We start from the raw sequence: 26,095 nt of genomic DNA, 5'->3' as shown, positions 1-26,095 counted from the left end.
ATAAATTCAATTGAATAGATCCTACTAGAAATAATTTCCTGTCAAGATAAAAATGTTTTTAACACAGTCAAAGTAATAGGTAAAAAACGAATGATTCCTTATATATGTTTACATTTACTTATTGTCTCTTTTTGAATTGTGGATGTTTGACTTTAAGCCTAATATTTTGATTTTAGAAATTTGTAAATCTTTTTAATATAATTAATAAATGAATTTTTAATATAAAATAAGTGATATTTTTGATTATTAGAATTAGAATTCCTTATCTGTCATATTGTGTTTTTAGTATAAAAAGACTCTCTTCCAGATACAAATGCATTATCTTGTATGATCCAGATATGTGACGTGTTTGTACAGAGGGTTAACGATAGCCTGAGACTGAGACCCACTTAATGGAGCATATTCAAGAAGCAAGACGATCTCAAGGCACTCGTTTCAAAGTCAATGCCGGCAATTGACGTTGCAAATATACAGACACACAGTCACTTCTTTATATTCTCCCCCTCCACAGTATAAAGTCAGAGTTCCATAGCAATTGGGCTTTGTTCGGACCTCGGGGTGTCTTCCATATTGTGGATTTCTTATGTGCAAGTTATTTATCGCGCGATCATCGACGAAATTTATTAGACAAGCGCTCCAATAGAACCAACGATGCTTGAAATGAATTTCTTTGCATCTATATATCGGAGCAGAGGCGTATCCATGATTTGTTATTGGGTGTAGGGCTTAAAAAATAATTTGTTGTATAATAATTTTGTTATACCATATTTTCTATCAGATTTTTAACAAGTTTATGGCAGAGACTTATAAACTTCAAACCCCCCTGGCTACGCTACTGTTTTTGGGGCCTGAGTCGCAGATCGGTTTACTTCGAATTGATTTGCACTCTCATCAATGTACATTTGGGTGTGTGTTTTTGTATGATAGAAATTCGTTCCGATAATTAATATACGACAAGCCATTATCTGTTTCAATAAAGTGTGCTTAGTGTCGGCGCCCCAAATGACTAACGCTTAAAGATAATGTTATCCGCGTTATTATCGGGCGATTTATGACCAAACAAAATCGGCAATCAGTATTGGGCTTAAAGTTTTTAATTCTTTATGACAAAGCTAACTGAAATCAGTTTATTGAAAAATATCACAGCTGTAAAAAAAAAGGAACAACGGGCAACTTCAAGCAACTATTGCAAAATTAAAAAATTTAAAACGTAACAAAATAAAACGGGTTTTACATTTTAAATATTTTGCTTTTACTGTTTTCTTTTTGAAAATGAAAAGTTGCTTCACAAACCTCATAATTTTTGAAACATTTTAAAGACCGTTATTTTGGTGGTATTCTTTATGGTATTGGCAATTTGAAAGTGTTTTTTAGTAAATTACCATAAAACGAATAGTATGTTTGAACGGTCACACTGTCGCCCGTATTTGAAAGGTGCAGCCCTGGTCACTCTGGGCACGTAGTCAAAATGAGGTTTTTTTCCGGCCTTTTTCTAATTTTATTAATTAAACTTTTCCAAAATGCCAATGCCGGCGAAGTGGAAGTCGTCGGCTGCGGGGGATTCATCAAGAGCCACGCCGAGATCGACTTTTCCCGGGTGGAGATCAAGCTGTGAGTAGCAGTTCCCTTCTGAATAGGGGATGACCTGATAAGATTTTGGGCGCATGGTGGCCGCTAATTGAATAATAAATTAACCGACTAGCTGGTATGTGATTAACCTAATTTCTCGCTTTTTTCGTAGGCTGACCAAGCAGGGATCCCTGAAGGACAAGACGGACTGCTCACCCTCAAATGGCTATTACTTCCTGCCCATTTACGACAAGGGCGACTACCTGCTCAGCATTTCGCCGCCACCGGGATGGAGTTTCGAGCCGGAACAGGTGGAGCTGAACTTTGACGGCAGGACGGACGTGTGCAGCCAGGGCCGCGACGTGAACTTCGTGTTCAAGGGCTTCGGAATCACCGGTCAGGTGGCCCTCGCCACCGGCGGCGGAGCCCGTGACGTGGATGTGGAGCTGCGCTCGGAGCAGGGCGAAGTCCGGCGCACCAAGAGCGATGCCAGCGGTGTGTTCTCCTTCACGCCTATCATACCCGGCAACTATGTGGTGAAGGCTACCCACGCGCGGTGGCACTTCTCCAAGGCGGAGCACAACGTGGTCGTGGTCAGCGGCAACACCGAGCTGCCGGCCAACTCCCTCGTCGTCTCCGGTTTTGATGTGGCTGGCCGCTTCGATTCCAGCACACAGCTCCCCGGAAATCTGGGTGTGGCTATCTACAAAAAGAATGGAGTAAGTTGGTCATAATCCGTCTGTTCTGGGTTTTTAATTGACTGATTTCTATCGAAAGAGTTAGAAGTAAATATTTTAAATGGTCATATTTTAAATGATAACATTTTAAGCTTACACACAATAATATTTTAAACTGTAATAACAAATTTAAAATATTTAGTTCTAGAATTCACAATTGTGTTAACACATTTTAGTTTAAATTTTTCAATTAATTACATTTTTCTGTATAAAAACAGGGTTTTCAAGTTTTTAAATTTTTCATATTAGCTTTTGGTGTTTAATTCACAGACTTTTACCAAAAATCTGCAAAACTAAAAATTTTAAATCTTAATATTAATTTCTAAAATTTAGGATTTTGTTACTACATTTGAAGTCTTAGTTTCTTCCTTAATTAATTATTTTTTCTGTTTAGAAATACAACTTTTTATGTTTAATTGCTTGAGACTTAAAATGTATTACACATTTAAAATCCAGAAAAATTAAAGCCCAGAAAGACCCAAATTTTCAACCGAACCAATAACTAATTTGAATCACACTCAATTTTCCAGCAATCTCTAGTGCCAAAATGCGAGAAATCTTCCTCAGCGCCGGCAAATAGTGCCAAAAGTGACTACGAATCTGCAGCCTCCTGCTTCTCCCAACTAGATAAATCAGGAGAGTATATATTCAAGAATGTGCCCTCCGGCAAGTACCTGGTGAAGGCTATAAATCTGGACTCCAAGCTGAAACTGCATTTGAGCCCCGAGTTTTTGGAGCTGGAAGTGGGCAAGGACACGCTGCAGCTGAAGGAGGAGTTCAAGATCACGGGCTTCACAGTTTCTGGCCAGGTTTTGACCTCAGCGGGAGGAGAACCTCTGAAGTCGGCCGTTGTCAAGGTGAACGGAAAGAAGGTGGCTGAGACCGATGCCCAGGGCTCGTATACGTTGGAGAACCTGAAGGCCGGCACTGTCAACATCGAGGTGGAATCCTCGCAGCTCCAGTTCTCGCCCCTGCAAGTCAGGGCCCAGATCAACACTGCATCGCTGCCCACAATTGTGCCATCTGCCTACGAGGTGTGCGGCAAAGTGGTGTCCCCGAAATCCCACAACGTGGGACTGACCAAGAGCGGCTCCACCTTCCACACGACGGCGACAACAGAGGCAGGGAGTGGAAGCTGGTGTGCCTTCCTCCCTGTGGGCAAATACATCATTGAAGTCCTGACCACGGATGCCGACAAGGCAGCTGGCGTGCAGTTCTTCCCCGTGCAGCAGCAGACAGAGGTGCGAGATGCACCTGTCAATGGCATTACCTTCTCCCAGCTGCGCGCCAAGATTCGCGGCGAACTCCAGTGCCTGTCCGATGCCACCGCCACCTGCACGGCCGCCGAGGTCACTTTGCAGGCTCTGGACGCCACTGGACAGCCCACGGAGAACAAGTGGAAGGCCCGTGCTCATCGTAAGTGCTCCTTAATGGGGATACTTATAAGAACTTTACTAAGATATTAGGCCTTAGAAACAATAACAGAAGAAATAAGAGGGGGTTTTTTGAAGAAGGTACCTCAGCAATACTGAAAAATGTGCCGGAAAAGTGTAGAAGTCTGTTCTCTGTGCTACTTTCAAATTTTAATTGGAATTACAAATTTTAAAGACCTTGTAAATATTACTAAAAATATGAACATGTGAAACTTGGGATTATACTCTCTTCAATTTAAAACCTTTGGAAATGATAAATCATATACAACATGTAGCTTATAAATATTTTTGGTATAGATGGAATTTTTATTGAAATGAAGTATTAAGCCTTACGGTACCAAAAATATGTTGACACCAATTACCACGTTGCAACTAAGTGTTGATAAGTATCATAAAATACAAATAGAGATAAGGTCTTGTTGGTAAAGTAACTTAGATTTTTGAAAGATAACCTCCTTTATGAACGATAACTTGTTCAAAGAATATAACTAACACTTTTTCTCCAACCGCAGGTGGCAAGTACGTGTTCAAGGATATGCTGCCAGGACCCTATGAACTGACCATTCCCCAGGGCAATCTCTGCTACGAGTCGACCCGTGTATTCCTGAACGTGGCCTCCGCCGAAGAAGATGCACCACCATTTGTGCACAAGGGGTACGAGGTGTCCATCATCTCCAGCCACCGGGCAGTGGTAAGTAGAGTAAAACAGACTGATTAAATAGTATCTAATTTCTGTCGCCCTTCTTAAAGATGAAATACACCCATGTTACTGGACCTTCGGAGCCGAAGGCGCCCACGGAAACACTGAAGATTGCGTCCGGAGTAAACACGTTCTGCGTGAACAAGTACGGAAGCTATGACTTCAAGCTGGAAGGATGCCACACCTACGACAGCTCGTTGCCCAGCAAGTTCATCACTCCGGAGCCAGACCAGCTGCAAACCCTGATCATCAATGCCGTGTCCCACAAGACGGGCATTCGTGTCCTGTCCACTGAACCCACGGCTGAGTCCATCAAACTTGTGCTGGAATCGGAGGCTCTGGGTCAGGAGGTTATCACTCCCGTTGCTGAGTCGCACAAGGTTGATGGCAAGTTTGCCTACAGATATGACACATATCTGAAACCGGAACAGGTGCTTCGCATTACGCCTGTGAGCGATGTCCTGCTGTTTGCGCCGCAGCAACAGGAGATTGTGGGTGCCAGCGATTGTGTGGATATTGCTTTCAATTTTGTGGCCACCAGGGGCTTGATCCTGCGTGGCAAGGTGGTTCCCGCAATTAAGGATGCCAAAATTACACTGTCCTTCCCGGATCAGCCGGAGTTGCAGAGCCTAGAAATCCTCACCTCCATCACGGGAGAGTTTAAGTTTGGTCCCATTGAGGAGTCGCTGGCCTTTGACCTTAAGGCCGAAAAGGAGTCCTATGTGTTCAGTGATTACAACCGCCAGTCGGCGTCGTTTAGTGCCCACAAACTGTGTGAGATAAGCGTGGTTGTCAAGGACGAGGCTGGTCAGACCTTAAGTGGAGTGCTCCTTTCCCTGAGCGGCGGTGAAAGCTATCGCAAGAACCTGGTCACCGGCGATAATGGTGCCATTAACTTCCACTCGCTGTCGCCATCGCAATACTACTTGCGACCCATGATGAAGGAGTACAAGTTCGAGCCCAACTCCAAGATGATTGAGATCAAGGATGGCGAAACGGTTGCTGTTACACTCACGTAAGTGTTCATTTGATTGGGGATTCTTCAGAAGGTGTGAAATTACTGCTTCTTATACTCCAGTGGCAAGCGTTTTGCATACTCCATCTTTGGCTCAGTGACGTCCCTCAACGGTGATCCTTTCGCCGGCGTTAATGTCCAGGCCACCGCCGAGGAGGGCTGTCCGCAGCAGCAGGAGGAAGCCACCAGCGAGGCGAACGGACAGTACAGAATCCGCGGCCTGCAGCCCGGCTGCACTTACTCCGTGCGCGTGCTGCCCGACAAGGACAGCGTGGAGCGATCCATTCCCGCCCAGCACACGGTGAAGGTGGGCAGCGAGGATGTGCGCGACATCAACCTGGTGGCCATTAGCCCCCTGAAGATTGTGGACATCACCGCCCGGGTGACGGCCACACTCAACGAACACTACAAAACTCTGCGCATTGTGATGTACCGCAAAGGAAACTCCGATTCCCCGGTGTTCTCGCAGCGCGTGGGCACTCCGGTGAATCCCAAGGCCAGACTTAATCCTGGCATCACCGTGTTCTTCCCGCGCATTCCGCTGGACGGCAAGAGCTACGTGGTGGAGCTGCAGTCCACGCTCTCGGACAAAACGTATACCTACAAGCTGCCATCGTCCACGTTTGTGGCCGACCGGGGTTCCGTGTTCATCCAGCTGGAGTTCCAGCCAGAGGTGCGCGCCGCCGAAGCGGATCTTAACCAGAATTCCATCTCGGCGCTGGTGCTCATCGCTCTGGTGGCCATTGCCTTCTTCAAGCAGGACCTGGCCACCAGCTTCCTCAGCTTCGTGTGGGGCAAGATCAACGATCTGGTGGCCGATCTTGCCGAACGGCAGAAGAGCAAGGTGCAGGTGCGCAAGAACGAGCCCATCAATCAGCGCGAGATCGAGCAGATGGCCGATCAGATCAATGCCATCAAAAAGAAAAAGACCAAGAAGATTTAGTCCCGACTTATAGTCGCATTAGTTGATCAATTTAGTCACATTTCGAGGTATTCGCGGTAGGTATTCATTGGGTTTTTTGTTTCTGTGAGATTTTGTTTAACCCTGTAACTTAAACTCTTACTTTTGAATTGCATTTAAGCAGACTTTGTAATTTTTTCACATTTTTCATAAATAGATTTGAGGCAAGTTTATTTTGTGTTCGTTATTCACTCTTATAGCTAAAATAAATAAATACAAATAAATAGATTAATTAAGCTGGCCTTTTTCTAGTGCATCAGGATGTGCTCGGCAATGGAGCCGAGTTTGCGATTCTTGTGCTTGGCATGTCGCCGTTCAGCTTGCAGGTTGATCTCGTTCTGGGAATCCTCTGCTGCGGACTCCTCGGTGGCTGCCTGCAGCTGCTCCTCTTCCGGCTGCTGCTCCTCCTGCGCGGGGTTCTCCTCGCCGTTTTCCACGAATATGCACTCGGGATTGACGGCAGCACACTCACCAAAGCTGGTGGCCCTGGCCTCCGGATTCCTGGCGTTGGTGTACTTCTCAAAGAAGCCACGACCCACAATGCGGAAGGCCATGCTGGTCATGGGATTCAACTTGGAGCGGAACTCCATTTCGCAGACGAAGCGGCGGCGGCAGGCCTTAGAGTCCAGACCCAAGAAGGCAAACATAAAGTCGGCAATTCTGTAGGGAGATCAAGAAAATGTTACCAAATTGTCACTGGAAAAGTCATAGCCCAAGCACTTACTGCTCTTCAGCGGGCATTTGGCGGGCCACACTCTCTGAGATCTCCTCGTCCACAATCTCCACTTGCTCCGACTCCTCCTCCTCCTGCATCAAATGGGCCTGATCTCCAGTGCTACGCCTGCCCCGACGACGGGTGTCCACGGGACCAGTTGGGCCACTTGGCGGACCAGCAGGACCCGAGGGAGATTCGCTATGGTAGTCGCTGTGCACATCGGACACAATGTCCGATCCGGCATAGCTGCTATAGCCGGAGTAGGGCTCGAAGCTGGAGCTGGAGTCATACGAAGTGGGGCCATCGTAGTGGTCCGAGTGATCGTGATCCAGGGAGTAGGGAATGTGATCGTGATGGGAGAAAGACGAAGGACTAGAGGAAAGCTCATGTTAAAAAATGTGCCAAAATCAAACTACGAAAGATCACTCACGGATGATCCAGGATGATCTCCTGGTTGCACCTGGCATGAGGCCAGAAATAGCGGAGACCCAAGTAAATGGCACTGCCCACGAAGAAGGAAACGATCACCACTTTCACCTTGATCCAGTAGGCAATGGCAATGGGCCACAGGTGACGATCTGTTGAGGAAGATACATACATATATAAACACCCAGAAGGTTAAATAATTTCCATTGCATCAGAGCCGAGAAACTTTCACTGCTCGAAATTCTACATTTTAAAGGGGGTTTCACGACCATTTATTAAACAATATCTATGATATGCCCAAGATTGAAAGTGAAAAGTGTTAATTGAGAGCGATACGTGATCGTCCAATTTGGATGAGGTGCGTCTGGGACTTGAGCTATGGAGAAACTTTCCAAAGAAAGTGGGGTGGTTCGCGCCCAAAAGATGTTATTATGCTGATCAAAACGATTAGAATAATTGTAATACTTGCTCGCTAATTATTATATAAACTAGGCTTTTTTGATAACACCTGCATATTGATTTGATTTTTTTGGTAGCTCTTATTAGGTAACTTTGTTGAAAAAGTTTTGGAAAGAATATTTATAGGTTGAACAATTTTTTAGATGCATGATCAAGATTTTTAAGATTGTATATCAATTTTAGGATTTAATTTAAAATTTTAAAGTTATAATTTTGCTTTAGGATTTAGATATTTCTTTTAAATCTGTGATTCTAAAAAGTCTTTGATTTGTATCTTGTTTTAAGGTTTAGATATTTCTTTTGAATAATTTGGGATTTTAGAAAAAGTCGTTTGATTTACTTACACCAGAACATGTGGTGGCGATGGCGGCGAGTGCGTCCCTCGAACTCCATCAACTCCCGGCCGAGATTCTCCCAGCTGTCCTCCGCTTGGCTATCCACTTCTGCCGGTGGCTCGACGTTATCCGTTACCTCGCAAAAGACCAGGGTGAAGTAGACGAGCAAAAGCACGGCTCCGTACCAAATGGTGTTCTTGTGCATTGTTATAGACGTTTTTTAGTTTTCTGGCGGTTCGTAGTTGAAAAGCTGGTATCCCTTTAGCTTTGGTTGGTCACTGCAGAACCGAATGATGCAGCTCGAAGCCGGGGATCCAGCTTTTATACCACCGGCCATCGGCGAACCGCTCCAAGTTCAGGGTGATAATTAAAGCGATGTTGTTGCGGCTTTATGCGCAGATTTTCACACATGCGTAGAGCCGGCAATGACGAATTTAATGCCCAAGACATGCATTTGAAATTTCTTTAAACTGGTGCAATTTCACTTTCATAAGTCGTGCCCGCGTTTCCAGGCGCTTTTGTTTTCAATTAAATTAGTAGCTATTACGACACTTGGGGCTAATTGCCGGGTGGCGATTTTCCCAGAATAGATTTCAAATGTTATGTAAAAGCGCGCCAATATTAATCGGACCTGAAAGTTCTAACGGGTTATCGGCGGGTCCCAAAGCTATCGAGCAAGAAGTTCCATCTCTAATATAATATTGTAAACATTCTTTGACTTTGACATATAAATGCCGGTTTTTTGAGTTATGTCCAGCTTAAAGTCAAACGAAATGGACACCAATCCGGCTCCGGATCCCCAGGCGCCCATCACCCGCAAGGGCTTCCTCATTTCCCTGAACAGCGGCACTCCAATGCCTATTCCCGAGCAGAATCTGGTTAGTTTGTTTATTTGAGTAATCCCCTCGAGAGTTTTTGACATATTTAGTATATTTAGTTTGGTCGCTGTCGTCCTGTCTCTGAGTTTGAGAAACTAAATCGCGTGGGCGAAGGCAGCTATGGAATTGTCTGTAAGTTAAGCTTTGCAGGCATTTAAACCACTGGCTCAACCGGAAATCCTTTACAGATCGCGCACGGGACACCCGCAGCAACGAGATCGTGGCCCTCAAAAAAGTTCGCATGGATCAGGAGAAGGATGGCCTGCCTGTCAGTGGACTCCGCGAGATCATGATCCTGAAGCAGTGCCAGCATGAGAATATCGTACGTTTGCGAGAGGTTGTTGTGGGCAAGAGCCTGGACAGCATCTTCCTGGTGATGGATTTTTGCGAGCAGGACCTGGCCTCCGTGCTGGACAACATGTCGCAGCCTTTCACCGAGTCCGAGGTCAAGTGCATCACCCTGCAGGTGCTAAACGCCCTGAAGTACCTTCATGCGCGCTATATGATCCACAGGGATTTGAAGGTTTCCAATCTCCTGATGACCGACAAGGGCTGCATCAAAGTTGGCAAGTAGAAGGACCAATTTAAAGCTTCTTGTTGGCTAATCTTGTTCCAATCCCCAGCTGACTTTGGACTGGCCCGCATGTTCTGCAATCCCCCGAAACCCATGACTCCGCAGATGGTCACTTTGTGGTACAGGGCGCCGGAGCTGCTCCTGGGCTGCCGGACACATACAACGGCGGTAGACATGTGGGCTTTTGGCTGCATTCTGGGTGAGCTGCTGCTCGGAAAGCCACTGCTTCCGGGCAACTCGGAGATTGCCCAGCTGGACATGATTATTGATCTCTTGGGAGCTCCATCGGAGTCCATTTGGCCTGGTTTTTCCGAACTGCCCGCCCTGCAGAACTTTACATTGAGTCAGCAGCCATACAATAATCTCAAGATCAAGTTCCACGCGATTGGTCAGTCGGGCAGGAATCTTCTGAACATATTGTTTATCTACAACCCAAACACCAGAGCCACCGCCGAGGAGTGCCTGAATAGCAAATATTTTGTAGACCCACCACAAGGTGAGACTGTTGCCCTCGTTAGTGGTTCAATTCTTCCGAATAATGCAACTTTTTCAACCTTTCAGCTTGTGACCCCCGCATGATGCCCACTTTCCCGCAGCACCGGAACAACTCTGCACCAGCTCCGCCCGCTCAGCAGCCCGCCGACATTCCCATTTCCGATCTGCTCAATGTATTCATCAAGCGCCAGCGCATGGATTAAACGAGAACGAATTTATTTGTATATTATGCAATGCCCTGGGTGGAGAATTACAGGTACGGCCGGTCCATCGGCGTCTGCTTGGCCTTCCTGTCGCGGGCGCGGGGAAACCAGCGGTGCTTGGTCGTGTGGGTCAGCTGCATCAGCTCCTGGCGGGCCACCTCCGGATGCTTGCTCTTAAAGGCCCGCATCGCCGTTTTTAGCGCCGATTCCTTGACCACCGATGAGCTCTGAACCTCGGCGATCTGGGGAAGCGGCTGAGTGTTCTCATAGGGAACGGGTGTGTCCGGGTGCCAGGCTACAATTGTGCGGCCACTCCGGGTCACCGCCACGGCTTCCACCAGGCTTTTGCCGCCCACGGCATTACGCTGCACGGCACTCGAGGAAAATAAACGAAAACCTCCGTATAAACGTGCCGCTGACATTTTTACGTTTAGATATGACATACACGCGCCGATAACTGAACAGCTGGAAATGTATCGAACCAAAGGGCACTGTTGACCCTTTGGCTTGGTATAGCAATATTTTATTAGCTTTATTAGCTAGAAGTATAGATTTCTTTTATATTAATTTTAACAATTTAAAAATATTTTAAGGCCCTTAACAGGGTTTTCTTCAAACGACCAATATATGCAAATAAAAATGTTCCATTGGTTTTTAAAAAATCCAGTAGTTTGGTTTTCTGCTTTTCCTAGACATTTTTCATTTTTAATATTAGGATAGAACATTATTTCTTCAGAGATGACAAAATCAGTAACAAAACTGTTTCCAATTTGTCAAACATAAAATTAGAAGCGGCTACGAAATAAATATGTGCAAATCAAGAATACTAATTGAACAAAAATGGTTAGAAGCTGAATTTGACCTTAAAATAGCTATTTTACATTTTACATTAACCTCCACAGTAGCTCTTAGATTCTGCCATCACTGACTGCCTTCTAGTCCGGTTTGAGTATTCGATACCACTTACTCACTTCTCCTCACAGCTGATTGTCATTTGAAAACAAACATTCCGGCCGCGATGTGGATTGCCTACGCACTGGTGGTCCACGTACTGCTCCTGGGCTCCATATTCGTAATCTACTTCCGTTCGCCTGTGATTACGGGTCTGACTCCGCAGAAACGTCCAATAGTTTACGGACTGGAGGCGCCGGCTTTGCGTTTGGTGCTGATTGTGACCGATGGATTCCGAGCCGACTCCTTCTTCGAGGAGAACTGCCGGTATGTGCCGCACCTGAGCAAGATTTTCACGCGCGAGGGCGTGGTGGGCGTGTCGCGCACTCGCGTGCCCACGGAAACGCGACCCGGCCACATAACCCTGATCGCCGGATTGTACGAGGATCCTTCAGCTGTGCTGCGTGGCTGGAAGAAGAACCCAATCGACTTCGACACGGTGTTCAACCGGAGCTCCCAGACCTACGCTTGGGGCGCCGACGACGTCCTCGACGTGTTCTCACATCTGCCCAAGGGATGGACGCACTTCCGCTCCTACACCGAGTTGGACTTTTCGCCGGGCTACGATACCTATGAGCAGGACGAGTGGGTTTTTAAGCGGGTTAAATTGCTGATCCAGCGGAAGAGGGAGGCTCTGGAAAGGGCCAGTCACGTGGTCTTCTTCCTGCATCTTTTAGGTCTGGATACCGCCGGACATGTCCACAAGCCGGGCTCGCCCAAGTTTCTCCAGAATGTGGCCAAGACGGAGAGGGGCGTTTACGAGATCTATGAGGAATTTGAGCGGGTGTTTCCCGACAAGCGCACTGCGTACCTGCTGACCGCTGATCATGGAATGACCGACTCGGGTAAGCAAATGTGGTAGGAACCTTTAGTTCCGAATTAAAACAAACCGATCACTTGCAGGTGCCCATGGTGCGGGCTCTGCCCATGAGACGGACACTCCTTTTGTGCTCTGGGGCGCAGGAGTTTACCGATCGGTTTCCAATCCTGGAGGTCGCACATTTATGCCCAACAATGAAGGTCCTGCAATGCCGCTACACGAACTGGAGCAAGCACAGCTGACACCCTTGATGTCGGCACTGGTGGGTCTGCCGCCGCCCATGAACAATTTCGGAACATTACCCGTGGGCTACATGAATGTCAGCAAGGAGTACGAGGCCATGGCCTGCCATTTAAACGCTTTGCAGCTTCTGGAGCAGTACGAGGCACTGCTGAAGCAGCATAAAAAAGGATTTTTTGCGGAGGTTTTATCCGAATTTGATGCGCTTTCAGCGGATGTCATTAAGGGATACAAAGATGACTTCTTGAAGCTTAAGAAGAATAGGGAGTATTCACTTTCCATGGCCAAAAGTCAAGCCGTCATGGTGCAAGCCCTTGAAGGCATCGATTACTACCATGGATACTACCGTAGAGCGCTTCTATTGAGTACCACTTCCACTTTCCTGGCATGGATGTTCTATCTCTACCGCCTGTTGTCCCGGAACAGGGCTGGAAAAGTGGAGTTGGTCCTTGAGAGGAGCACCAAGCTGGTGAGGCTGAGCCTGGGAAGTTCTGTGATCCTGCTGGTCATCTGCTTGCTGAGCCAACGAACACCGCTAGACATATCCTTTTATCTGCTCCTGCCGCTATTCGTCTGGCTGAAGGCTCTGCAACCTTGGAGTCAAAACTTTGCCTCCTCACCAGCAGCGGCTTACAGTGTTCCAGCCTTGCAGACCACAATGTGGCAGCTTATATTGATTATAGCTTGCGCGGAGCTGATGGTATTCACCTTCTTTGAGCGACGCCTGATCTCGCTCTGCTTTTTGGCCTTCGCCTGCTACAATGGTTGGAGTAACTTTAAACCAAAGAGCAGAGAGTTTTACATATGGCTGACCTTAGTCCTGATCCTGGCCTGCTTTCCCCTGCTGCCTCTGTCGGTCGGCTATCGCAATGGGTACCTGCTTGGAGCTGGAGTTATTGTGATCCTTGTGAACTCACTTTGGAATTCGAAGACGAGATTGAGTTACAAAACGCACACCAAATACTGCAATGCCCTGATCCTGCTGCAAACCGTTGTGTGTGCCTATCTGCACTCAAATGGTTGGAATATTCCTCCACCTTTGAAGGTGGCCAGCTGGTCGTTTCTGGTATACACCTTCGCATCCATTCTGCTGAGCAAAGATCAAAGACTGGATATGCGTCTGGCTCAGATTGGCTTTAATTTGGGATCCCTGTACGCCACACTATGCACCTCCTATGAGGCTGTGTTTGTCCAGCTGCTGGCCTTGGAACTGAGTCTCACCCTGAGGGCGCAGAACGCGAAGGCGGAGAAGTCAGCGCTCCGACTGGCCTTCACCCTGCTTCTGTACACGTTCTTTTCGCTCTTTGGCTCCGGAAACATAGCCTCCATCAGCTCCTTTGATCCCAATATCGCGCGCTGCTACGTGAGTCACTTTGCCCCCTTTGTGATCATGGGTCTGGTGCTGCTGAAGCTCCTCGTGCCCGTGGTGTTGATCATGTCGGTGGTCTATGCCCAGAGTGAGTTTGTGCGCCAGCACGAAGAGCAGATCTTCATCTGCCTGCTACTCATCTGCGATGTGATGGGTCTGAACTTTCTGTTCCTGGTGCGCAACCAGGGCTCCTGGCTGGACATCGGCACGTCCATTTCGCACTTCGTCATCATGGAGGTGACTACGCTCGTTATCCTTCTGCTGTTCTACGCCGCCAAGCAGCTCCTGAGAGTTATCCCATGGGAGGAAATGGACATCAAGAGGTTGCCGCTCCGCCTCATCCACTGGGATGTGATCAGTGCCAAACATCACTAGGCTGAACTACCCGTGTAACCACTTTTACCATACTGTTAACTTAGCTTAAACATTTATGTCCGATAATATTTACAACACTAATTAAGAATTAGTAACATACACATGTAAATTATAGAATCTAATGCTAGGAATGTGTCTGTGTGTATATGCGGTTCGGGGTGGATCGATTTCTTGGACTAATTATTGTGCAGATCGAGGGTTCTACGGAAAAATTCTGGGTAACTTAAGTTTAAAGTGTCTACGAACCAAAGAACATAAGGTATAGTTTAATTCTGAAGTAACAACTTAGAATATTTGATTTCTGGATTAGATACTAAGATATTGAATTTTTATGTGTTTTACAATTGTGCAGAAACTTCAGTATTATACCATTAATAAAACGTTGTAAAAATATATGTTGCCTACTGATTGGATTGTCTACTAATGTGAGATATGTAAAAATTATGATTTATGTTTTGTGGTGCAAAGCTAGAAATTATATTTCTTAAAAAAAATGTCACTTAGCATAGTTAAAAGTTTATTAATCCAAAAAATCGACCCTCCCTATTTTGAGTGGTGGAGTCTGGTGAGTGTTTTAGTGTGGTTTTGTGTGTGTCATGGCATCTTATGAGTAGTAGCAGCAGCAGCACGGATGGGGCATTTCATATTCCCAGTTAATCTTTCAGATATCGCTCCAGCGGATTAAATCCCTGAAGTTTTGGGCTGGCCGTCTCATCTGGAATTTCTTCTCGAATTGGTATCCAAATATCCACATACTATTAATAAGATTCACTCACTTGACTGTGCCGGCTTGGCTGTGGTGGCACTTTCCCGCGGAGTTGCTTGCAGGCAGTTGAGCCACTCGGGCAGCGAGATCTTCTTGTCCCCATTGACGTCGCAGTAGCGCGGCATCTTCTTGCCACATCTGCGCAGATTGCTAGGGAATTGCAAATATTTAGGAATTGTCCGCGAGGTTAGAATATATGGGGCAGCTCACCTGGCACTGGTGACAAGATCGCGGAAGTTCTTCCACTCTCGCCGATCCCACGACTTATTTTTGTTCTTGTCCAGAACGACAAAGCTCAACGTGGCAATCCGCTCATCTTCTGACTTCCACGTGCTAGAATTGGTGCTGCAATGTTAAAGAATTTTTATTATTGTGGAAAATTAATTTTAAATAATAATAGTTCATTGTAGGAACAGGAAGTGTTTTTTGGATTATATGGGATGCCTTCCTACCCAGTGGTGATGCTTGGCAGAAGGGATGAGTTGAGGTAGGCCTTCAGCTCCTTGAGGAACTGCGTCTTGCGCGGCTCGGTGCATCCTTTCATCGGTCGCACCACCACAGTTTCGTCGCACTGCGGCTTCTTGTTCTTCACCGATGTGCCCGGAATGCTCTTGCCCGTATCCTCGTTGACACACCAGCAGTACGAGGTGGACGTGGAGGAGTAGCACTGGATGCGCTGGTAGCGACCATCCGGCAGGCACTGCGGCACGAATAGAACGTTCTTAACGCCATGCTGTTCAGAGACATAAGCTAGTTTATAAAAGGTAATCTATAAAAGATGCATCATCACTTACGCCCTGCTCCTCCCGTGTCATCGACTGGTCTATCCAGCAGTTGGATTCGCCCTCTATGTCCTGGCTCGTTGCCTCTGGCTTCGAGTTGAGCACTGTAAAGATTTGCGCGTTAACATACATTTTATTCTGCCCTTTGGAAGCATGCAGAATGATAACGAACAGAAAAGAAACGATATGAAATGAGAGTCAATCGGATCTTATTTCATATTGAGGAAGCATCGAAATGATATTTGTTGAAATGATATCTAAGATATAATAATCAGGGTAGGAACACTTTGAGTTTAAATAAAAGGGTAAGGAAAATATATAAATTTAAAGTTTGTATATGCAATGCTTGTTCAAAGTTGTATAGCAAAATGATTTAAGTAATTAGCTTTCACACAAATCAACGTACTATATAATGATGGGATGTGGGTTCGCGAGCTGGGCAGATCTGCACCCTGCGAGTCCTCCTCTTCTCCTCCGTAACCCGTCCCGCTGTCCTCGTAGTTGTCCTCGTGCTCATCACTGCCACTAACATCCTCGGAGTACGAGTGCGGATTGTGGCCACTACCTATAATGTTGGTATTGGTATGACCTCGGTGGTTCGTATTGTGGATGCTGTAGTGGGTGGAGTGCGGCGGGGCGGTAGCTGCACTGCTGGATAGGAGGGCAACGACAGCGCTACCTGGATTTAGGTGACACACAGGTGGGAGATGATTTAAAGGTTCGAACAGATGATGATGATACCAAGTGGGTTATCATCAAAGATCATGCGGTGAAGTTAGTATTCATTTTAAGCACAACCCATTGGGACTATTATTGAATGGATTAAGCTTCATATCATATGCGTGATGCTTTATTAATCTCTATAAAAATTGATAATGTCAGTAAAGCACAAAAAAAATAGTTTTTTAAAAACTTAATTTAAAACCCTACTGCAATTCCATACCCACATTATAATCGACATTACTCACGGTTGTTAAACTCTTTGGTAAAGCAGATGCTCCACTCCAGCAAATTGAGGTTTGCATCCTTGGTGACATCGCAGTATTTGCCAAAGGTGCGTCCGCATCTTCGAGGTTTCACATTCTAAATAAAACCAAGAGGTATAAACCATCCAGGACACACCAAATAAATTACTTACCCGCCTGAGGACCTTCTTCAGCTCCCTTACTTCCTGGCGATCGAGCAACTTGTTGCCATTCGTGTCCAGTTTGGAGAACTTCCACTCCAGTATGTGGGAATCCGACAGCGAGGGCTGGCGGAAAAAGCTCTGGGCCTCGTTGCGGATCATGCGCATCAGATTAGTGTTGAACATCAGCCGATCGGACTTGCTGCAGGGTCGGTGGGCAGAAGATCCTGTCTCTGCACTTCCCTTGGAGGCGGAAGTATCCGGACTATAGCCAATCTGATGGGATGCCAGGCGTCGGCGATCGCGTCGATTAGCCCTGCAGCGGAGCTTTCCGTTCCGTCGGAATTTATTGGAGTCATCCTCGATGGGCCTGCCCTGGCTGTCGCTGCACCAGCATCCATTGCTCCCGTAGCACTGCATCGCCGCAAAGTTGCCATCCTTCCTGCACTTGGGCACAAAGTATCCGGGATCACGTTCCTTCTGACGACGGGCGAATTTTACCGCCTCCAAACATGCTGAGAAGTGGGACAGACATTCATACTACAGTTGGTTGTACGTAAAATAAATAATTTTACATCTAAATTGTTTTTAAGATCCTACTCTCCCTTCGCAGTTCTTAGAATTTAAGTTCATAATATTGTAAATGTTGTTTATCGAGTTTTAACTCATAAAACATATTAGAAAATAGATTTTGGTAAAGTCAGGTGAATAGTGTAAAAGGATTTGGGCTTAATAAAGAAAAATATATCTTTTATTGGCAATATTAAAAGACTTGATTTACATTTTGAAAGGCAATCAATTAAGAATTAAACTAAATTTAAATATCAGGAAATCATATAAAATTTATTTATTGGACCAGATCTGGGCAAAACATCAAACTGAAGATAAGAACTGATGTCGACCTTAGGTAAAGGAAAACTATCATCAGCTTAACCTGATTATCAGAAGAGCTAGAATTCCGTAACTACATCTAGGGGTACATCCAAAGTAATATGTTATAACGATACTTACCATTGCAGGATCCGCTGTACTTGAGGCTCACCTGGTGGCCGCCGCACTGCGCCCGCAGCAGGTGACACCTGGTGGGATAGGTCTGGCCGTCGGTGCCGCAGACGGAACCCTCGTTATCATCGCACTCGCCCTGTTTGGCGGCGCAGGCGGGGAGCTTCATCTGCAGGTAGAGATCGGAAGGAGACGGAGGAGGAGGTGTCAGTCCAAGTCTCGGCCATATCTATATACCGCTCCCCCTTCGGCAAACACGCGTAAAATGATTTACTGCACTTATGGCCAGGTCTGCGAGTCGCCAAGCGTCTGGGCTCTCGCCTCTGACTGGAATACGAATGTTGGCCACGACCGACAGGGGCGGCTGAAAAGGGGGTTTGGGGGTGGCCCACCGACTACCCGGCTAATGTGAAAATCAAAGTTGTCAGGCCCATAACTCGAACGGCATCGCGAATACACAGCCCCGAAATCCGCACCAAAATTATGGCAGCCTGCTGCTCGACCAACTGGCTGCCGAGTGCGCAAATTCTTGTTTAGCCCACAAAATCACATAGACCCGTGTATGTAAATCGCAGACATCTGTATCTATATATACTACGTATATATGTATATATATGTGTATGGGGAGGCCCAGCACTTTGGGATTTGCCAGTGCAGCGCCTTTTGTCGCCAATTTGCTGCGGCCAGCCCACTGATTTTTATTTGTCGTGTCACTCGGACATTAATTAGATTTCGCTGTTATTGAAAAGTGAAATGCGTCAAGCCATCTTAATGTCCCATAACTGAAACATGTTTCGGATAAGATATGAGAATACTAATTGAGGTGCTCATAGCTGTTAAAGTGTGTGAGCTTAGCGACTACTGTCCAACTTCTGTACCACTTCGAGTCATTTGATCTATGCACTTTTCTTTTTGGATTAAAAAATGAATAACAAATATAAAGATATCTATGAACAATAAACTAGGATTAACTATCACATTAATTCTGCAGTCAACATTTTTGGGAAAGAGAAGCCAGATCATAAATTTTAAAGAATATCATATGAAAAAGAAGGGATTATGCAGCTTAGTAATTTTATACTTTTATGTAGACACCCATGAAATATAAATATGTATACCCCATGACCTCTTTGCTGACAATAAACACCAGGAGCTCAACAAGAAATGTTATACAATTATGAGAAGCACAAATAATACCTGTCCCAGTGTTATCTTGTTGCCCCAGCATGTACACAAATAATGTAGAATGTCGGTAAACAATTCGAATTCTTTTTGTGGCCAGCCAAGCACGCGCTGCCTGGAAATCGGAGTGCGCAGGTGATTTTCGACTCCCGACTGGGCACAGACAGATATTGGACAAACGTATATAGACACGGCATATATTGCTGCAATCGGCAGATTCGATGGCTGTTCTCAGAAGTGGGGTGTGGAGCATCTGTTTATAAGTCGAACATGTATACCCCATTAGCCAATTAACAAATTTGGGAATGGAGGAATGTATTTAAATGAAAGCAATATTGATTGTATTCGTACAAATAAATTTGTATACCTACCGCCGCAAACACATAATACTCAAGCGGCTTAAGTTTATTTCAAATTGTACAAATAGATCATAAAAAAAAAGCATTAGCTCTGAAGACAACATTACCAATAACTTAGCAATTACCGAATTGTTTACCAAAAACTAAACCCCTTTGAACTATTTGTGTTGCACACCCATGCACTTGGGAATGTCTGATTGGAAACGCAAGTGACAGTTTCGCATGTGATTATCTAAGTTTTAAATAGGGCGTTATCTTAAAAACGTGCCTGGATTAAAAATAACCACCTGGGGCACCCTGTTGCCCCTTCCCCTTCTATTCTCTCTCTGTTTCTCTCTGAGCCACAAATTATAAATGGAGACAGTTCAAGGATTGTTACCAAGATAACGACAAAATTATTGACTGACAGTTCTCACGCTCGACGAACGAGGAGGTGAAGTGGAGGCTTCGATAGGCGGAGAAGAATCAGAAGAACAAGCTCCACACTTTAAATACTTCTTCACACTTTGTCATCATCAGCCAGCTTAGTGGCATTGGCAAAAAAAAAGTATTTAAATAAGACAGGATGGCTAGCTAATAAACCGAAGTGTGCATACCCTTGCAGACTGATTATTTTAAGGATTTAGAAAGAAAACATAATGGTATTCTTAAACTGAAGAGTTTTGAAGAGTGTTCAAATCGCAAATTCTTCAGCATTAGCGTTTGTAAACGTTATGAGTGTCAGCTTTTCAACTAAGATTACAATATCCAACATAAGGGTATAAAAAAAGGAAAAAGCCAGGAAAAAAAGAAATCGCTTTTGACTTGTGACCATTTTGTGTTCTCCTTTTTGCACTTCCCCTTATTATTCTTCTTCTTTTCTGCAGGAACACGAAACACGTTCGTCGGTCAGATCAAACAAAAACAAAAATCAAGGTGTGGGATTGAAGACAGGAGAGGAGGAAAAGAGCAGGAGAGGATTGGAGAAGAACGGAGCCGGCAGACTCTCTTTTGGAGTTTGGCAGACAGCGCGGCGGCGGACAAACTGGAGAAAGAGATGGAGGAGGAAGAGGTGAAGAACAACAGCCGCAGCTTCTTCTTTGTCTGACTTTTGGTACCTTTGATACCTGGAATATTCAAGTGTTTTCTTGGGATTTACAAATGGGGTGGATCATTTGTACATACATAATATGTATACATGTATGCCTTGGCAGAAAGTTTGGCAGGGCCCGCTAACAAGCACACCAATTTTTTTTTGGGCTTAAAAAATGCACTTGAAATTCATAACCCATAATGATTTCCTTCGGTTAAGACTATTTTGTTACAAGACACACATATGTATGTAGCTTGGTTAAAAACCTTAAGGCCCTTTTCTTTTGGGGATAACGAATTTAATGTTACACTTATGTATGTAACCTTATAAAAGGGTTTGATAACCTGTACATTTGATATTAAAAGTCAACTTAAATGCTTGTTTCCTGTTTTTCTAAAATTTGTTTAAAGTGGCCTCCAACATGATTCAAGCTAGTATTCTTCTCTAAAAACAGTTTTATTATGATCATTCAGTAACAACTTTGTAAATATTCAGTCGTTGGCTCCAACAACATTTTAATCGACCCGTTTCATTTTATTTAGATTTCGGAGTACTTATGTTGAAAAACTTACCAACTGATCATCACTTTTCCCAGTCGCAATGAAGACTGCCAGCCAGGTGACGAACAAAACACATCTCGCCAACATTTCACTTTGCAGTTCGTTTTTTTCAATTAACTGTTCTTGTTGTTAGGGATTGGTTAAGTATGCGCGTTTATTGTATCGAGTGCGTTTCTCTCATTATATTAAAAGTGTTTCGTTTATTTCACCATCTTTTTCGCAAAGTCACAATTAGATTTTCTTCCTAGAACTTTTACTTTGCCGCTCTCCGATTTATTTATTTACCGATTTCGGTGGGCTATTTATAGTGGGAGAGGTGTGTGCGTATGCATTAAGGTGTTGTAGATCTTCTGTTTATATAATGTGTCTTTATGTGTGCGATTTTTGGTATGTTTCGATTGGAAAACCGCCCGAAAACGATCAAGAAGAAGTGAGGAGCGAGTAGCGAGGAGCACTGAGCTGCAGAGCAAAAGCCAAAAGCCAAAAACCAACCGATCGTAGCCGAGTTCCACACACGACTGGCCATTTGCCTTCGAGTGGAGTGGCCCAAAACATGAGAGAGCGGCCCCGACAGAGGTAGTGGCAGCGGTTGAGGGCGAGCAGAGAGAGATCGGCAGAGAGAGCGGAATCCCGCCGCCGCCAGAGTGTCTGGCGTGTCGCTTCCAATATCTTATCTTTGCCACTCCGACTCTTGGAGACTGGACAGCCAACACAGTGGAACCTGTCTTAGTTAAACCGAAAAACTGTGGGACCAAATTGCATCATACCAATACTTGTTACAGTAGATCCAGCGTAAAAACCAAAAAAAGTTTAATCTAAAAATAGTTTTTCAAGGACCTTATCGTCTATAAAGAAAAGGCCCATCAATAAATTGATTTTGTAGTCATATCCAAATTAATTTATTATGATTGGCCAAATAAATGTTGATTTAATTTTAGGAAAGTTGAGTTGAGTTGAAAGCGAAATTAAATATATTCGAAAAATATATATTGTATGTTCTAGTAAGTTCAATTTTGGGGAATATCGATCTATGTAGGGTATGTATACTTAGGAAGTTTCTACTGTAGCAGCATAAAAAACGATCACATTCACACACCGGCAGACAGAGAGAGCACTTGTGTGTGCGTGTGAAATTTATCTTCCTTTGTGCATCTCAAGAGGTTGCCTCACCAACAAAAGCAACAAAAAACATCTAAAACAAAGCGGCCAACAGTTGCACCAGCTGCTCAGTCAGCGGGGGAGGGGCGGGGGTCAGGGTAAAACGTGAGCCGTCGAGGGCCCCGCTCCTGTGATTTATAGAGCCGCTGGCCAAGGAGTCCGGCTGGAGAGGATTTTGAGAAGGAGGTGGAGATGGAGAGGAGTTGCCGGTCTCTGTCTCCGTTTCGGTGTGAAACCTGCCAGACAGTCTGACGGCAGCGATAACTGCCCCCTCTCCCCCAGCCCATTTTATACCCCTCTTCCTTTCCAGCCCCACCCTCCTTGAACACCCGCCCCTTTCTCCGCTTTGTTTTCGGCTTTGCCACACTTCGTTTTGTGGTCTTCTTCGACGATCGAACATGCACTAAGAAAAACAACTAAATGTTGTAGAATTTCACAAACAAGACCTACAGTCAGTTTATTTTAATCACATTTAAATTCCAAATTAAATTAAATTAAGAACAATTTTAAATTGACTACAAGGACTGCCATTTTCCTTGTAGCCAATTTCTCACAGACTGCGATATCTTAAGATATTGAATATCTAAAGATACAAAATTCCTTATGTCGCCATGCCCCGGCATATCCAGATTGATTCAAATTTGACCACGACACCTTCCGTCTACGAAAATAATATAAAAGTTAAGATTCAAAATAATAGAACCGACTTTAAAGTTATTTAAGGATTTATGTGTTTAGACCTAAACAAAATAGATCAACCTCTTTTTCATATTTTCTCCCCGTGTTAAAATGGTTAAACGCATAGGCCTCGAGACGGTTAAAAGGGGTGGGGTAAGAACTCAAGTGGAGTGGACTGGCAGACAGTATGACGCCAAAATGCAAGACAAGACAACCTGGTCGATAACAAAGGTAAACAGGCAACGGCCAGCCAAGGAGCAGAGGAACTGAAAAAGCCACGGTCGTGGGATTCGATCGGGATTGTCGGCTCGGCTCAACTGGGTTCAGAACCAGATGCAGATACAGATACAGATACAGATATAGATATAGATACACGTACGCGCAGATACGGATACAGATACAGATACAAGTACACCCGCCCCAGACGCAGTGTGCTGAGCCCAACTAATCATTGTGTGATTCTTGTTTGTTTATTTGCCTGGCTTTATGAAGAGACTTTTCGGTAGAAATTATTTATTGTCGCCTGTGTTTATGTATCTGCGTATTGGAGTATCTGAGTGTAACTGTTTGTCTGTATGCAGCCCTTCAACTGGGTCGCAATCAAAAAGTTAGCTTGAAATCGAGGCAATTACCAGATTCTACTAGATCAGCGAATTTCAACTATTTAAGAGTTTCAAGTCAAAAATTCGGATGCTTGTATACTTAAGGCTTATGAGTTTTTGCGTATCCTGTCAACCACACGGTTTATTAAAATCACTGCAGACATGATTTTAAAAACTTAATTATAGTTTGGGAATTATAAACCATTGAAATTACTAATAGACGTTACTCAATTAAAATGGTCAATTCTGTAGATTTAGCTTTCTACCATAAACTTGTCATTTTGTTAACGCTTCATTGCCTACAACTTGAGGGGCCGTTAAAAACCCTAGAAATGAAAATGACTTATTGCAAATACTGACTCTTATCTGTAAAAATATTAATATTCTCAAGGGAAGGCAAATATACATAGGTTTCTCCCATTGGCAATGATCTAAAAAATTTAAAAACCCCCGAGACGTGTGTTCCTGCATGGCAAAAGAGACAATGGAAAAATAAGTCACCGTCTGGGAGTCCCTGGGCGAATCGGCTGCCAGCGCGATCGCTATATAAACCAAGTGAAACCACGATCTGGCACGACAGTATTTCCTCTGATATTTCACCATGAAGTTCATCGTATTCTTGGCAATTGCTTTGGCTTTGGTGGCCGTCGTGGTCCAGGCTCAACCCGTTCCCGAGGATGAGTCGGCTCCAGTGGATCATCCTCTGGTGAGCCAGGATGCCCAGGAGGAAGCGTTGGTGGAACACAGTCGCCAGAAGCGAGCCACCTGCGACCTTCTGTCCAAATGGAACTGGAACCACACCGCCTGTGCCGCCCACTGCGTTACCAAGGGGTTCAAGGGAGGATACTGCAGCGACAAGGCCGTCTGTGTTTGCCGTCGCTGATTTGGCTTAGATCCCGACATATCATCCGAATCAGGATGAGAACTAAAAATTGTAAATATTTTCAAAATAAATGGTCCATTTAAAATATCTTAGTCAGAGATTTAAAAAAAGTATTAGCAACCTTATTAAAAAAAAATAAACTAAAGAGAATGTTTTCAATAACAATAAGATATTATGCTGCAAAACTCCATGGGGGTTATGACTTTAAATTTAATCACAAAAAAGTATATAACTATTGCCTTCGTAGCTGATACAGTTTAGCCTTCAGTAAATTCAAAACAATTCGAATTAACAATTTTTACTTATGTATCAGGCATATGGCAAAGCAACTTAGGTTATTGATTTTCTAACAGTATTAGTAGGGAGGTAGGCATTTTTTTTCTCATGTTGCGTAAATATACTACTAACAAATGAAGAGTTTATTGAAGTCAGTCATTTTTATTTGGATAGATCATCTTTTATTATAAACTTACAATGTCACATAACGGCTTGATTTGTCAGTGTCTAGTTATGCACTAAACGAAAACTGCCTTTGCATTTATGTATTACATTCCGCATACCTTTTGAATCACCATATTAAAAAAACAATTATTTTCACAACTCTAACAACAAATGGAATCATTATCATAAACCGGTAGTGGTTCAATTTACTATAAAAGACGATTCGAAGCTGAACCAGGTAGAACAGTTTTCTATTCGAGATCACACCATGAAGATCACAATTATCCGGGCTCTAGCTCTCGTTGCTGTTTGCGCAGTGCAGGCTGAACTCGCTACCAAAGTTCCGAATGAAGTGGGTTCAGTAAATCATTATTTGGACAAAAAGATTCCCACTCAAGAGCTGAAGGAGCACAATCGCCAAAAACGTGCCACCTGCCGGATCAACGACTGTATGTCGTTTGTAAAAAACGAAGCAATTCAGGTGTATGCGTAAAGGGAAATTGTCGTTGTTATTGACAAAGTTGGGAAAGCTAGTACTAATTTGATAGCCGAAACCCAAATTGTGTACAATTTATCTATAAAGACAAAAATGTATTAAACAAATAAATATATTTTCATAAATTTATTTTACCATATTTGTAGCATGATGTAAGATATAAATATGTATCTGTAGATTTCTAAAGACCCATTCCCAGAATTTATTTTGAAATCTTTATAGGACCCATATGAAATGTCTAATCTCTCCGAAGCTCTCCAAGAGCATTCATTCATAGTTAGCTCAATGAATGATCTCTTATCTCTCAGCAGCGATCACGACTTTTCGTTTAGCAGGGTCAACAACAAATTGACCCTAGCTAGAAAGAAAAGGTATAGAAATTGTTGCATTTCCGTTTTTCTAGGGTTTTGCTGAATAAACATGGCAAAGTGCGACTACAATTCGTTCTTATCAATTAACCGAGCACACAGTCGTCTAGAAACGATCGCGAACGAGCAAAAAGAAAGAGAATCGCGAGTGGGAGGGATGCACGACACTTAATTAACGCCAATTAGATTGGTTAATAAGAGTATGTAAAAATTATAGCTGGACGCGACCGACTTGTAGGTTTCTTATACTTTACGAACGTTTTGCCGGTTAATTACGCGGTTCGATTGCATTCGCATGACGAGCCAAAAAATGAGCAACCACTCGCGAGCAATTTCCCATTTGCACTGACTCTTCAGTTATCAGC

At 44.4% G+C, this 26,095-nt stretch overlaps 7 protein-coding genes across 13 annotated transcripts; 4 read left to right on the top strand and 3 right to left on the bottom strand.

The window, feature by feature from the left end:
- The first annotated feature begins 1,404 nt into the window (after positions 1-1,404).
- Positions 1,405-6,647, top strand: LOC128256493 (nodal modulator 3). The gene is made up of 6 exons (XM_052986891.1): positions 1,405-1,611; positions 1,742-2,288; positions 2,837-3,722; positions 4,252-4,430; positions 4,490-5,454; positions 5,518-6,647. The coding sequence occupies exons 1-6, from the start codon at positions 1,469-1,471 to the stop codon at positions 6,395-6,397; spliced, it is 3,600 nt and encodes a 1,199-aa protein (XP_052842851.1). The 5' UTR covers positions 1,405-1,468; the 3' UTR covers positions 6,398-6,647.
- On the bottom strand, positions 6,570-8,832 carry LOC128256510 (uncharacterized). Its single transcript, XM_052986919.1, has 4 exons — positions 8,360-8,832; positions 7,561-7,708; positions 7,140-7,502; positions 6,570-7,075 (listed from the first exon to the last, which is right to left on the bottom strand). The coding sequence occupies exons 1-4, from the start codon at positions 8,553-8,555 to the stop codon at positions 6,664-6,666; spliced, it is 1,119 nt and encodes a 372-aa protein (XP_052842879.1). The 5' UTR covers positions 8,556-8,832; the 3' UTR covers positions 6,570-6,663.
- A 120-nt stretch (positions 8,833-8,952) lies between these two features.
- LOC128256509 (cyclin-dependent kinase 10) lies at positions 8,953-10,521 on the top strand. The gene is made up of 5 exons (XM_052986918.1): positions 8,953-9,228; positions 9,288-9,360; positions 9,417-9,794; positions 9,852-10,298; positions 10,364-10,521. Exons 1-5 carry the CDS (start codon positions 9,100-9,102, stop codon positions 10,498-10,500), a joined length of 1,164 nt encoding a protein of 387 aa, XP_052842878.1. The 5' UTR covers positions 8,953-9,099; the 3' UTR covers positions 10,501-10,521.
- On the bottom strand, positions 10,497-10,965 carry LOC128256521 (39S ribosomal protein L42, mitochondrial). Its single transcript, XM_052986934.1, has one exon. The coding sequence runs from the start codon at positions 10,941-10,943 to the stop codon at positions 10,548-10,550; it is 396 nt and encodes a 131-aa protein (XP_052842894.1). The 5' UTR covers positions 10,944-10,965; the 3' UTR covers positions 10,497-10,547.
- Positions 10,966-11,193: 228 nt separating this feature from the next.
- On the top strand, positions 11,194-14,324 carry LOC128256410 (GPI ethanolamine phosphate transferase 1). The gene is made up of 2 exons (XM_052986744.1): positions 11,194-12,296; positions 12,355-14,324. Exons 1-2 carry the CDS (start codon positions 11,519-11,521, stop codon positions 14,253-14,255), a joined length of 2,679 nt encoding a protein of 892 aa, XP_052842704.1. The 5' UTR covers positions 11,194-11,518; the 3' UTR covers positions 14,256-14,324.
- On the bottom strand, positions 14,296-26,082 carry LOC128256411 (SPARC-related modular calcium-binding protein 2). 7 transcript variants are annotated; one of them, XM_052986746.1, is made up of 11 exons: positions 25,989-26,082; positions 21,117-21,402; positions 17,941-18,100; positions 16,942-17,444; positions 16,772-16,886; positions 16,210-16,482; positions 15,816-15,946; positions 15,474-15,754; positions 15,232-15,366; positions 15,032-15,171; positions 14,296-14,970 (listed from the first exon to the last, which is right to left on the bottom strand). In XM_052986746.1, exons 2-11 carry the CDS (start codon positions 21,189-21,191, stop codon positions 14,909-14,911), a joined length of 1,875 nt encoding a protein of 624 aa, XP_052842706.1. In that variant the 5' UTR covers positions 21,192-21,402; positions 25,989-26,082; the 3' UTR covers positions 14,296-14,908. The 7 variants fall into 7 exon arrangements, with proteins under 7 accessions (XP_052842706.1, XP_052842707.1, XP_052842709.1 ...); XM_052986747.1 differs by having other exon boundaries at positions 25,963-26,064; XM_052986749.1 differs by having other exon boundaries at positions 25,980-26,050.
- LOC128256412 (defensin) lies at positions 24,100-24,517 on the top strand. Its single transcript, XM_052986753.1, has one exon. The coding sequence runs from the start codon at positions 24,144-24,146 to the stop codon at positions 24,423-24,425; it is 282 nt and encodes a 93-aa protein (XP_052842713.1). The 5' UTR covers positions 24,100-24,143; the 3' UTR covers positions 24,426-24,517.
- Positions 26,083-26,095: the final 13 nt, after the last annotated feature.

The sequence above is a fragment of the Drosophila gunungcola genome (genome assembly GCF_025200985.1).
Source record: "Drosophila gunungcola strain Sukarami chromosome 2R unlocalized genomic scaffold, Dgunungcola_SK_2 000020F, whole genome shotgun sequence".
In the NCBI taxonomy this organism is placed as follows: domain Eukaryota; kingdom Metazoa; phylum Arthropoda; class Insecta; order Diptera; family Drosophilidae; genus Drosophila; species Drosophila gunungcola.
Note: the sequence above shows the minus strand (reverse complement) of the source record. Positions and strands in the feature narration are given on the sequence as shown.

Excerpts from the sequence above, each read along its gene's own strand:
- LOC128256521 (XM_052986934.1), bottom strand. The coding sequence starts at position 10,943 with ATGTCATATCTAAACGTAAAAATGTCAGCGGCACGTTTATACGGAGGT.
- LOC128256412 (XM_052986753.1), top strand. The coding sequence starts at position 24,144 with ATGAAGTTCATCGTATTCTTGGCAATTGCTTTGGCTTTGGTGGCCGTC.
- LOC128256410 (XM_052986744.1), top strand. The coding sequence starts at position 11,519 with ATGTGGATTGCCTACGCACTGGTGGTCCACGTACTGCTCCTGGGCTCC. Across the intron at positions 12,297-12,354 it reads TCATGGAATGACCGACTCGG|GTGCCCATGGTGCGGGCTCT; the intron begins GTAAGCAAATGT and ends GATCACTTGCAG.
- LOC128256493 (XM_052986891.1), top strand. The coding sequence starts at position 1,469 with ATGAGGTTTTTTTCCGGCCTTTTTCTAATTTTATTAATTAAACTTTTC. Across the intron at positions 3,723-4,251 it reads GTGGAAGGCCCGTGCTCATC|GTGGCAAGTACGTGTTCAAG; the intron begins GTAAGTGCTCCT and ends CTCCAACCGCAG. Across the intron at positions 4,431-4,489 it reads TCTCCAGCCACCGGGCAGTG|ATGAAATACACCCATGTTAC; the intron begins GTAAGTAGAGTA and ends CCCTTCTTAAAG.
- LOC128256509 (XM_052986918.1), top strand. The coding sequence starts at position 9,100 with ATGTCCAGCTTAAAGTCAAACGAAATGGACACCAATCCGGCTCCGGAT. Across the intron at positions 9,795-9,851 it reads CAAGGGCTGCATCAAAGTTG|CTGACTTTGGACTGGCCCGC; the intron begins GCAAGTAGAAGG and ends TCCAATCCCCAG. Across the intron at positions 10,299-10,363 it reads TTTTGTAGACCCACCACAAG|CTTGTGACCCCCGCATGATG; the intron begins GTGAGACTGTTG and ends TCAACCTTTCAG.
- LOC128256510 (XM_052986919.1), bottom strand. The coding sequence starts at position 8,555 with ATGCACAAGAACACCATTTGGTACGGAGCCGTGCTTTTGCTCGTCTAC. Across the intron at positions 7,503-7,560 it reads GAGATCATCCTGGATCATCC|TCCTTCGTCTTTCTCCCATC; the intron begins GTGAGTGATCTT and ends GCTTTCCTCTAG. Across the intron at positions 7,076-7,139 it reads CAAATGCCCGCTGAAGAGCA|AATTGCCGACTTTATGTTTG; the intron begins GTAAGTGCTTGG and ends ATCTCCCTACAG.
- LOC128256411 (XM_052986746.1), bottom strand. The coding sequence starts at position 21,191 with ATGTTGGCGAGATGTGTTTTGTTCGTCACCTGGCTGGCAGTCTTCATT. Across the intron at positions 16,887-16,941 it reads TGAAGAAGGTCCTCAGGCGG|AATGTGAAACCTCGAAGATG; the intron begins GTAAGTAATTTA and ends GGTTTTATTTAG. Across the intron at positions 15,755-15,815 it reads TGACACGGGAGGAGCAGGGC|CATGGCGTTAAGAACGTTCT; the intron begins GTAAGTGATGAT and ends GTCTCTGAACAG.